Source organism: Corylus avellana, chromosome 6 (assembly GCF_965113065.1).
Source record: "Corylus avellana chromosome 6, dhCorAvel1.hap1.2, whole genome shotgun sequence".
NCBI lineage: Eukaryota > Viridiplantae > Streptophyta > Magnoliopsida > Fagales > Betulaceae > Corylus > Corylus avellana.
Genome location: NC_142495.1, coordinates 18,786,839 through 18,799,140, shown reverse-complemented (window position 1 = coordinate 18,799,140; position 12,302 = coordinate 18,786,839). Strand labels below are relative to the sequence as shown.

The window sequence follows — 12,302 nt, the reverse complement described above, 5'->3', positions numbered from 1 at the left end:
CTTTTGTATCTTTAATACAAGAAATACTATTACTAAAAATTAGCATGTCATCTACATACAAACATGTAATGACAATATTACTATCGAACATTTTAAAATAAATGCATTTATCAGCTTCATTCAAAGAAAACCATTAGAAATAACTACGTTATCAAATCTTTCATGCCATTGTTTTGGAGCTTGTTTTAAACCATATAATGACTTGACTAATTTACAAACTTTGTTTTCTTGTCCTAGAATAATGAACCCTTCTCGTTGTTCCATATATACCTCTTCATCCAAATAACCATTTAAGAATGCTGTTTTCACATCCATTTGATGGATTTCAAGGTTATATATGGAAGCCAAAGATATCAAAGTTCTTATTGAAGAAATCCTAGCTACAGGAGCATATGTATCAAAATAATCAATGCCCTTTGATTGTCTAAACCCTTTGGCTACTAGTCTAGCCTTATATTTGTCAATGGATCCATCAGATTTCATCTTTTTCTTAAAGATCCATTTACATCTTATGGGTTTAGAACCGGAAGGTAAATTTACAAGAATCCACGTGTTATTAAACATAATGGACTCCATTTCATCATCAATAGCTTCCTTCCAAAATGTGGCATCCCTAGATTTCATAGCTTCTTCAATGTTAGAAGGTTCATTTTCTATATTGTAACACACACCAACTTCATTAACAATCATTTGAGAGTTGCCTTCTATAAAATATGTCAAAAAATCAGGACCAAAACTCTTTTCTTTTCTAATCCTTTTGGATTTTCTAATTTCAAATTCTCTTCATTTTCTGAAACAATATTTTCAAAAATATTTTCATTATTAGAAGTACTTGCTTTAGAAAAATTAGAGTTTTTAAGTGTATTGGATTCAAAAAATTCTGCATCTCTTGATTCAATAATTACATTAGAATCCAATTCAAGAAAACAATAAGATTTACTATGAAAAGCATAACCGAGAAAAACACATTTGGAAGTTTTTGGTCCTAATTTAGATCTTTTAAAATCAGGCAACCTAACATAAGCTAGGCACCCCCCACAATTTAAAATAATTTATGTTGGGTTTACGTGTAAACCATAACTCATAGGGGGAAAATTATTTCTTTTAGAAGACACTCTATTTAATATGTGAATTGTAGAAAAAATAGCTTCACCCCAAAGATTTTCAGGCAAACCAGAATGGTTAAGCATTGCATTTACCATATCCATGAGTGTTCTATTTTTTCTTTCTGCTACACCATTTTGTTGTGGTGTATAAGGTGATGTTCTCTCATGAATAATACCATTAATTTCGCAGAAATTGTCAAAGTCATTATTAAAATATTCTCCACCTCTATCACTTCTTAATGATTTAATCTTGCAACCAAGTATATTTTCAACTTCAGCTTTATAAATTTTAAACATGTCTAAAGCTTCATCTTTTGTTCTAATCAAATAGATATAAGCATATTTAGACAAATCATCTATAAAAGTACTAAAATATCTTTTACCACCTCTTGTAATTTTACCACTCAAATCACATACATCAGAATGTATTAATTCAAGTAAATTTGAAGATGGTCTATTAACACTTGAAAATGGTTTTCTAGTTAACTTTGTGTTAACACAGATTTCACATTTATCTCTATCATCATGCAAATTAGAAGGCAGCAATCCTAATTTAACCATTCGATTCACAGAATTATAATTTACATGTCCTAATCTAGCATGCCATAATGAATAAGAGTCAACAATATAAACAGAAACATTCTCCTTTATTAAATTGAGTTTAAACATTCCATTTACAGCAAATCCTTTGCCCACAAACATGCCATTTTTGGTCAAGACAAATTTGTCAGATTCAAATACAAGTTTATAGCCATGTTTGGACAAAAGACCACCAGAAACTAGATTCTTTCGAATCTCTGGTGCGTGAAATACATCAATAAGAGTAACTATTTTGCTAGAAGTAAATTTCAACTCAACAGTGCCTTTTCCAACTACTTTGGTGGTAGTTGAATTTTTCAGGTAGAGTTCAATCTCATCACCAACTTTCTCATATTTTTTGAAGAGATTTCTATCTCCACAGATGTGACGAGTTGCACCAGTATCAACCCACCAACTTGAATCATTGACTACCATATTCACTTCAGAAATTACTGCAATAAGATTTTCTTCAACATTGTTGGCCTGTTCCCTCTTCTTCAGAACTCTGCAATTCTTGATGAAGTGCCCAGGCTTCTTGCAGTAATGACAAATCACATTTTTCTTGAAATTGCCCTTTTTCTTTGGACTTATTTTACTAGGACCACCAAATTCATATTTGGGCTTTTTCCCTTTTTTGTTGTCTATTTTAACAACATGGGCAGATTTGCTCATTTCAGCCTTTTCTTCGAGTTTGTCTCAAAGCCTTGACTCTTCTTCAATACGAAGTTGTCTTTGAAGACCTTCCAGAGTCAGATCATCACCTTTTCTCTTAAGTGACTTACAGTAATCCTTCCAAGTTGGTGGCAATTTGGCAATAATAGCACCCACTTGAAGTTTTTCATCAATTGGAATGCACTCTAAATACAATTGTTGGACAATAAGTTGAATCTCATGAACCTGATTCAAAATAGGTTTATTATCCACCATGTTAAAATCAAAATAATTACTTACCAGATAGCTTTTGTTGCCAGAATCTTCAGTTTTGTATTTGTTCTCCAATGCCTCCCAAATCTCTCTTGCAAACTTCTTTGGTGCATACATATCTAACAGTGGATCAGTGAGGGTGTTGAGGATACTCCCCCTACATGTGTAGTTGCATTCCTCCCATTTGAATTTCACATTAATTTGTTCATCAGTTGCTCCTTCCACAGGAACATTCGGATTGAGTGTGTCGAGCACATAGCGAACCTTCAATGTTGTCAGTAGAAATTCAACTTTCTCCTTCCACCATTTCTAGTTGTTGCCATCAAAACGATCCAATTTGGAAAGATCATGTGGCATCACATTCAGAGAAGTAATAGCAGAATTCATTGTTGGAAGCACCATTGAATAATGCAAAATGTTTATCTAAAAATTGTTGGAAATAATGATGTGGGAATTGTAGGGAAAAAATAAACGTAGAATACAAACAGAATGAAAAGTAAATGAAATCTGGACAGTAAGGCGATTGTAACTCTATATTTTAGATAAACATTGCCTCCCACTTGTATTAGAAGTCTTGCAAAAGGGAATCAGAGCAATCTTATCCCCAGGATACAATACTGCCCGATGTAGTGTGCAGATTGCGAACTCTGAACACTATCAAAAACAGAAATATTTTGTAACAACCATTAATAATGATGAGAGGAAGAGAGAGAAAATAAAATTATCTGTTAAAATATAATAAAACTGCTAGGAATTAAAATATATCTATATAATTCCATATTATCTTAGAAGCAATTTTTTTTAATTGAAATAACGGTTACATATATTTTAAAATCTAACGTTGAAAAAGCAGTTGAAACTTGAAAACACATGATCTCATATAACATAATAATATGAGATAGTAATGAAGTGGTGGTAACCGATCAAAACAAGATAACAAGATAACAAGTTATTTATTTAAAATAAATGACTATTAAAACATAATAATATGAGATCAGTTATTTATTTAAAATTCAAAATAATCATGAAATAATAATAAATTTGAAATTTTAGTTTCATGAAATAATATCAACAATAACAACATACCAACAAGTAGAGTTGGTATTATAACTGTGAGAATCTTACAAACATATAAACATCATACAAATATATGCACTCCAAAATGTGAAACATTGCAACTCTAAGAATCCTACAAATATATAAGCATCATACCAAATGCATATATCTATCGTATAGATGACAAAACAGAGCAAAAGAAAAGAGAAATAGATGACAAAGAGGCAATGTTCAAGAAAGCCAATGCCCCAAATTCCCAAAATCTTCATAAAATTGGGTATCAACCAAATGCCCAAAATCTATGAAAACTCAACCAACGCAAATTGACGAAAACACACCTAGAAAATGCATGCCCACAATTGGTAATCTATCACATACCCAGAAATTGCGTACCCGCAATCAAAGTCGAAAACCCGCTCATACTCAATCTACAAACAATCAAACCAAAATTTTCACTCTCTGTCTCACCCATATCCATCTCGCCTACAAGAAGGGAAAATAGAGGGGAGGGGGGGGGGGGGAAAGAGAGAGAGAGAGAGTAGTGGAAGTTAAAGTTTTGAGTAAGACTTGAAGTTGTCAAGGGCTCCTGAGTTGTCACACCTGATGACAAGAGGAGAGGGGAGAAAGACTTGGAGTTCCTTAAGAAGCATTCTCAGCCAATACATTTCAGCAGTTGCTAGAGACAATGCTCGATATTCTGCTTATGTACTTGATCTAGAGGCAATGTGTTGTTTCTTGGCAGACTAAAAGATCAAATTGGAGCCAAAGTAGATACCAAATCCAGTGGTGGATCGTCTGTCATTATGGTTACCTGCCCAATCTGAATCACAGAATGTGATGATGGCAAGAGGGTCTTTGTTGTATTGGAGACCATGGTCAATAGAACCATTGAGATATCTTAAGACCCTTTTGGATGTTGTGAGATGAGTGGAAGTTGGAGTATGCATGTGCTAACAAAGTTGATTTACAGAATATGCAATGTCTGGTCTCATGAGGGTAACATACTGAAGTGCTCCTACAATGTGTCTGTAGACAGTAGGGTAGTGTAAAGGTTCTCCATCAAATTTGGACATTTTTGAACCAATGAGATAAGGGGCTGGATATGGTTTGGATTCAGTCATCTGAGTGTGATCCAAGAGGTCAAGAATGTATTTGGACTGCCTAAGATGAAGGCCTGCTTAATCTCTTGTGGCTTGAATTCCAATGAAGTAGCTTAGTGAGCTAAGATCCTTAAGTGCAAAGTCAAGTTTCAGCTTGCTGACTATCCACTGAATGGTGGGTTGATGATTTCCAATAAGGATTATGTCATCAACATAAACCAGAAGAAAGATATGAGCTTGGTCAGTGTGATAGGTGAAGAGAGAAGGATCCAATTGAGAGCTAAAGAAGCCAATATCCAGTAGTGCTTGAGACAATCATGTAAGCCAGGCCCTTGGAGCTTGTTTCAGGCCATAAAGGGATTTATATAACCTGCAGACATGATCAGGGTAAGATGGATGAACAAACCCTTGAGGTTGTTCCATGTAGACTTCCTCATCAAGGACACCATGAAGAAAGGCATTGGACACATCCAATTGTTTGATATCCCAGTCAAATTGGACAGCTAGTGCTAAGACCAAACGAATTGTAGTAGGCTTGATGACAGGACTAAAGGTCTCATAGTAATCCACATCACTTAGTTGATCAAATCCTTTTGCAACTAGTCTTACTTTGAATCTGTCCACACTCCCATCTGGGTTTTGTTTTATTTTGAAAACCCATTTGTTTCTCACGACATTGTGGTTGATGGGCATGGGGCATAGGGATCAAGTTTGGTTTGAGAGCAGAGCATTATACTCAGATGTCATTGCATGCATCCACTCAGGTTTGGTAGCAGCCTGCTTGAAGGTGGAAGGTGTTGGTGGTAGATGAACAACTTAGAAGGCTAAGATGGGGTGTTTAGTGGTGTGAAATAGTTTGAAACCAGGGAACTCCTTTGGTTTTAGATGGCCTATTTGGGATCTGGTGATGATGCGGTTGGAAGGTACTTTAGGTAGAGGAGAACTTGGTGTGTCTATCTGTGAAGAGGTATGAGTAGATGATGCAAGAGAGAGGGTATGCTATATCAAATGGGACACTATTTGGTGAGGGATAAAGCTGATCTGGATTGAGTGGTTCAGCAGCTGTGTGTGATGTAGGTTGTGCAAGAGTTAAAGATGGTGATGCAGGAGGTGAATTAATCAATGGGAAATTGTGATGGTATCATGACTAAGGAGTTACCTGAGGTTGCTATGATCTTGCAGGAGCCTTGTGAGAGTGGAGTATCCTTCGCTAGAAAGGATGTTTCATCAAAAACCACTTTCATAGAGATGTAAATCTTGTGAGTTTGAGGTTCAAGGCAGCGATAGCCCTTTTGATTAGCAACATAACCAAGTAGAATGCAAGGTTTGCTTCTGAATGATAATTTGTGATTGGCATACGATCTTAAGAGAGGATAGCATATACATCCAATGGTTCTTAGAATGGTGTAGTTAGGGGATCTTTTGAAGAGTTTGGAAAAGGGTGACTGATTTCTCAGCACAGAAGATGGTAGTCTATTGATTACCTATGGATGTTAGAAAGGACTCAACCCAATACTTGGGAGAGGGTCCAGCTTGTGCTAGGAGAGTGAGTCCCATTTTCATGACATGTTTGTGTTTTCTCTCAACAATGCCATTTTGCTCGGATTTGTGTGGACAAGTGAGTCTATGTAAGATGCCATTTTGGGTTAGAAAGTGTCTGAATTGAGTTGAAGTATATTCCCCACCATTATCAGATTGAAATTGCTTGATTTTAATGGAGAATAAATTTTTAGCAAGTAACTTGAATTTGACAAAGCATTGATAAACATCACTTTTATTTAGGATGGGATATAGCTAGGTAAACCAACTATTGTCATCAATGAGAATTACATAAAACTTGCATCCACTCAAAGATGAAATAGGAGATGTCCATACATCTGAGTGAATGAGTTCTAAAGGACCAGTAGAAACCCTAGTGGACTTAAAAAAGGGTTGTTGCTTGGACTTGCCAAGTTGACATGATGAGCAGATCCTTGTCTTGTCTATTGAACCAATGAGAGGTAGCTGCTGGTTCTTCAAAAGGTGCTGAAAGATTGAAGAGGAAGGATGTCGAAGCCATTGATGCCAAACTATATCTGTGGTTTTAACTCCAAGATAAGCTGTGAACCCTTTCCATTTATTCGAGGACTTGTGGTGCGGAGGGATATGGTACAAACCATTCTCACTTGGCCCCTAGAGCAGCACAGCCCCTGTCAGGTTGTCCTTCACAAACAAATTTGAGCTAGTGCCCACAATTATTATCTATGGAAAATTTGTTAATGGAGAGAAGATTAGCAGAGGCATTAGGACAATGTAATATATCTTTGAGTAGAAATTGAGAAGGGTTAAAAGAGTTTGATGGTTTGTAATGAACAAGTGAGGAACCAAACCTGCACCATTGCCTACTCCCACAGTTTTTGTTCCACCAAAAGGTTGAGGATTGTTGATGTTAGAGGGATCAGCAGTGATGTGGGTGTTGGCGCCAGAATCTGCCAGCTAGTCCTGAGTTTCAAAGTCCTCATTCACTTGTGCAACCATGGCTGCTAGCTGTGGAGGAGGATGCCTGCTTTGGTAGGTGTAGTCCATTTTGTTGTAGCAATCAAGGGCATTGTGATTGCTTTTGCCACATATTTGGCATGCAGGGTGAGAGGTTTGGTTGGTGCTCACATTTGAGTTGCTTTGTTGGTTGGAGTTACCTCGGTTGAAGCTTCTGAAAGGAGTAGGTTGATTGGAGGTTGGATAGCCACCATTGCCTCATGGGGAGTAACCATTGTTGTTCTTGACAACAAAGTGTTGGCTATATGGATTGAGTCTTGGAGGGAACGTCGGCCTTCTTGAAGTTGGCAGAGTTTTGATGGTTGAAGTTGGAAGGGCCCTGCTTGTTGGTATACAGGGCAAAGCTGCCAGTTTCAAATGTGATGGCTTTGTGCTGTTGGTTCTCCAGCAGGATCTTATGGTTAAGCAACTCAGATTGAAAGTCAGCAAAGGACATTTCAAGGTCACGTCCAGCAAAGGAGTGGACAATGACAAAGGTGTTTAAGAGTGGATTCTGGCCACTTACAACAAAGAAGATGAGATCATCATCTTCAACAGGTTTTCCCATAGCAGCCAGCTTGTCTGCTGATTCTTTTGCCAATTTCAGGTACTCAGTGCATGTCTTATCTCCCTATTCCAAGCTTTGTAACTACCGCTTGAGGTGGGAGACACATGATTTGGACTGAGAGGCATACTTGGTGGCAAGCGAGGTCCAGGCTTTGTGTGATGTATTCAGACCATACATTGAGGACACCAAGGGTGGACTGAGAGAGCAGATAATCCAGCTTAGGAGGAGCTGGTCTCTTTTCTGCCTTGTAACATAGGCAGGGTTCAAGGTTTGGGTGTTAGCTTCACCAGTGATGAACTAAGGAGGGCATAGATCAGTCCTTCATCAGTCCTTGGAATTCATTGCCACAGAGTATGGGTTGAAATTGTGTAACCCATCCTATATAGTTGGGACCTTCTAGTTTGAAGAGTTAGGAGAAGTTAGGTATGATTGTGAGGGTTGAGTTGGTTTCAGTTTGAGGGTTGGAGGAAGAGGATGAAGAGCTTGAGGGTGCAAAGCAAGAGGCTGCCATTGGTTTGAGCATTGGCTTTTAGAGTGGCTCTGATACCATGAAAGTTTTAAGTAAATTGTTTTGGTTGCTTGATCCAAAACAGTGAAGCTTCTTGTATATATAGCCAATTAGGCAGTGAATAATCTACATAGAAAGAATTCAACGAAAGTAAGGTCAAAACTAAACTAGAGAGAACTTTACAAGTTAATTATTGGTAAGAAGAGAGAGTAGTTGTGCTGAAATGATGTGCATATCAGCAGAGGGCAGGCCGTGAATTGAAAAGGCTCCATGATTTAAGGAGAAATGGCTGCTGCAGGGGCTGTCCAATCACCATGGGAGCTGGGGTCTTTTCTGGCTGCCTTTGCTGGTTTTTGTGCTTAATTTGAGGAGACTTTTGGGGATTGTCATGCAGCTTGTGAGGGTGCTGTATTTTATCCTTAACCGGAAGAAGAGAGAGTTGGAGAGGTGTTTCTAGAGGTTGCTGGAAAGTCCTTTCTTAGAGAGAGAAAGAGAGAGAGAGAGAGATAGCGGGAGAATGAAATAATAATAATAATAATAATAATAATAATAAACATGGAAAGAAAGTTTTGGGAAAAAGAGTAAATAGGTGAGAGAAATAATAAAAAAATAAATAAAATGGCTCTCGTGAATAGTGCCATTATATGTAGCATTTTTAATTTTATTTTTGGCTAATCCAATAAAATATCCATTTTGCATTTTTTTTGGCTAATCCAATGTAGGGTTTTTTATAAATCTGATTAGCCATTTTAGATAAAAGTACCATTTGGCTCCTCCATTGTGAGTGCTTGATAAGAGCTAACGCCTTAATTTACATTTGTTAATCTCTTAGTCTTGTTATTTTGTGTTGTTTTACTTCCTTTTTGTATTTTCTGTACTTTTCTAGGTTTTTCAAGAAAATGAAGCATTTATGGAAAAGCTAAACGCTTCAAGGGCATTTTGGGAAGAAGCTGCAAAAAGCAAGGATCGAGCGCATCACTTAGGCTCGAGCACAACAGCGCTCTAGCACAGAAGCAGAAAGCTCGAGTGGAAGTACGCTCGAGCTTGGCACACAAGGGATTGATCGAAGGATGCGATCGAGCGCACTCGGAGCGCCCAGATGCGGTAGAAGCCCTTTTTCACTTCATATTAGGTTTTCAGTTCCCTAGTTTAATTAGGAGACTGACCTCTGAGTTTATTAGGTTTTCTAGAGCCTCTAGGGTTTTCCTAAGCCTATAAATAGGCCTTTATGCCTCATAGAAAATATACAATTGCAGATAGGAGAATTTGGAGCTACTTCCAGGAGTCGTTTTCCGATTTCTTCTTTTCCTTTTCCTTTTAGTTTATTTTATTATGTGTAGCTAAATACTTTTGTTTGGGGCTAGATTGAAGCCCTAATTATGACTTTTTAGGATTTTAATTATGCATTTGTTACAATCATGGTTAGGTTTATTTAAATTGATTAGTTCCTATTTATTTGAATTCCCCATATGAATGTGTTTAATTATCATGTGCATATGTGGATCTGTTAATTTAGTCAATTTGGATGACAGATTCCTAGGCTAAATAAAGTAACAAAAGAATCTAATCACGGGTTCTTGGGGTAAACAACATGGGGAACAAGGAGTAGATACCATGCCCTAGGCTTCATGTGTTTATCGATTTTCATAGATTTATGTTTCCTTAAAGAGCAATTTAGTAGATATCATGCTAAATCCTTTAGGGAAAAAAAAAAGAATTAGAATAGATATCTTACCTAATTCATTGCTTAGAGAAATCAATAGCTTAAGGAGTAGATATCATGCCCTTAGGTTGACGAACATTAAATATATCAACATGATTGGAACATTGGCGTATTTGTATCTTAGTTAGTCTTGTTAGTGGTGGATGTCCAATCCCTAACCTTTTCGTTATCTTTATCTCTTTCAACATTGCTAATCTGTGACAAATTGGAAATTTAATTCGGAAAATCAGTTTTAAACAAAATCAACAATCCTCGGGGAATGATCTCGTACTTGCACCCTATACTATTGTTTTGATCTCGTGCACTTGCGAGTAAAACATACCAAGTATTTGCCTATTAATTTAGGTGGGTATTTGGAACAATAAGTTTATGGCGCCATTGCGACGGATTGTTTGATTCTGTTTAAAATTAATTTTTCATTTAAGTCTTAAATTTTAATTTCTGTTTTTTTGGTTTCCGTACGTATAGTCCCGTTCTGCAGTAGTGCGATTGAGCGCACCTCTGGTGTGATCGAGCGCACTACTGCAGGACACTGAACCTGCTGTTTTCTTTTCTGTTTTTATGACTGTTTCTGTTTTGCACAAGTACAATCTAGCGCACCTAGCTGTGTGTTCAATCGCATTTCGCCCGTACACCCCTGCACGCGCGAGCATACACATACTCACATACTCACATACACACACTTGCACAAGTGCGATTGACAGCACCTTACAATGCAATCGAGGGCACTCGTGCAAACTCTCATGTGACCTACTTCTAGGCCACACGTCCCATGTTCATGTTGTTATCTTTCCCTTGTGAAGCAGCTTTTCTCTTGTCTATTTTTCTTCATCTGTGACAGTGCGATCGAGCGCACTCGTCCAGACAGCAACATTGCAGCTGCTATAATTTCATATTTTTAACTCTCTCTTTCTTTATGCAGGATCGTCAATCTTAAAGCTTAAGCCATCATTCCATACAGACATCCAACGAAGAGAAAGAGAGATCTCCAAAGCAGAAGAAGAATTTGAAATGGCAGGAAGGGAAGGAGAAGATGTTGAAAACCCACCAGTGAGAAGGCTTATGAAAAGTTCATTCATTCCACATAACTTTGACAGATCATCATGCATAGACTTCTAGCCTATTGTGTAGAGCAACTACAATCTATCTCCACATCTACTCAACATGGTCTCATACTACAGAGGCACACCTTATGAGGATCTATACTTGCACATTAGAGACTTCTTCGATCTCTGCAAGACTTAGAACATCCAGGGCTTAACCGCATAAGGAATTAGGTTAATTATTTTTCCTTTTTCTTTAAAAGATAATGCTAAACTCTGGTTGAATTCCTTGGCTGCAAGATCTATCCATAATTGGGAAGAGTTGGCAACAAAGTTCCTAAAGAAGTTCTTCCTAGCCCAAAAGGCAAGGCAACTGAGGAAGGATATTCAGACCTTCCAGTAAAGAGATGGAGACCTGTTCTTTGAAGCATGGGATCACTTTAATGAGCTACTTCTCAAATGCCCACACCACAACCTATCTCAATACGATCAGGTTCAGGCCTTCTATGAGGGTTTAAATGATGCTAACAAAAGTCTTGTTGATTCAGGTTGTGGAGGTGTGCTTATGGAGAAAAACAGCGAGGAGGCTATAGAACTCTTTGAGACCTTAAGTGAGAATTCCCAACAACTCTCATCTATAAGGAAACAACGACTCAAAGGGAAAGGTGTGTATGAAGTAGGCACCAGTGATGGAGTTCAGACCTAGATGGCAACTATAGAGAGGAAGCTGAACATGATTGTGAAAGCCATGACAAATCACAGCATTGCTCCAATTCAAAAAGTGGCACAAATCGAGGTATGTGCTATATGTTCCCAGTCCAACCATACCACTAAGACTTGTCGTATGTCTTCTAATGCAAATCAAGAGCAAGTGAACTATGTAGGGCAGAACAATTACCCTGCAAAGAACAATCCATGCTCCAACACTTACAATGCAGGGTGGCGTAACCACCCCAATTTTTCTTGCGGTAACAATCAGAATGTTCTAAATCCTCAAGGACAGCAAAGAAATTTCTAGTAGGGAAATAACTACCAGGCTCCACCACAAGCTGCCCAATCAAATCCTGAGTCAAAGAAGAATGACATTGAAGGTACAATGTTCCAATTCTTGACTACACAACAGCAGACAAACACCCTCACCACTCATGCCATTCAAAGATTGGAGGCCACTACAAGTCAAG

General features: G+C 37.7%; 1 protein-coding gene across 1 annotated transcript; it reads right to left on the bottom strand.

Annotated features, from left to right (window-relative positions):
• Positions 1–2,381: 2,381 nt before the first annotated feature.
• Positions 2,382–4,539, bottom strand: LOC148584985 (uncharacterized). Its single transcript, XM_088517625.1, has 3 exons — positions 4,477–4,539; positions 2,637–2,918; positions 2,382–2,582 (listed from the first exon to the last, which is right to left on the bottom strand). Exons 1-3 carry the CDS (start codon positions 4,537–4,539, stop codon positions 2,382–2,384), a joined length of 546 nt encoding a protein of 181 aa, XP_088373751.1.
• Between the last annotated feature and the right edge of the window lie 7,763 nt (positions 4,540–12,302).

What these genes read in the sequence shown, in the direction of transcription:
- LOC148584985 (XM_088517625.1), bottom strand. Translation starts at nt 4,539, where the DNA reads ATGGTCTCCAATACAACAAAGACCCTCTTGCCATCATCACATTCTGTG. An exon ending in CTGTGATTCAGATTGGGCAG is followed by an intron (nt 2,919 to 4,476) that starts GTAACCATAATG and finishes GGCAACAACTAG; the next exon opens with AAATGGTGGAAGGAGAAAGT. An exon ending in CTGGCAACAAAAGCTATCTG is followed by an intron (nt 2,583 to 2,636) that starts GTAAGTAATTAT and finishes ATTTTGAATCAG; the next exon opens with GTTCATGAGATTCAACTTAT.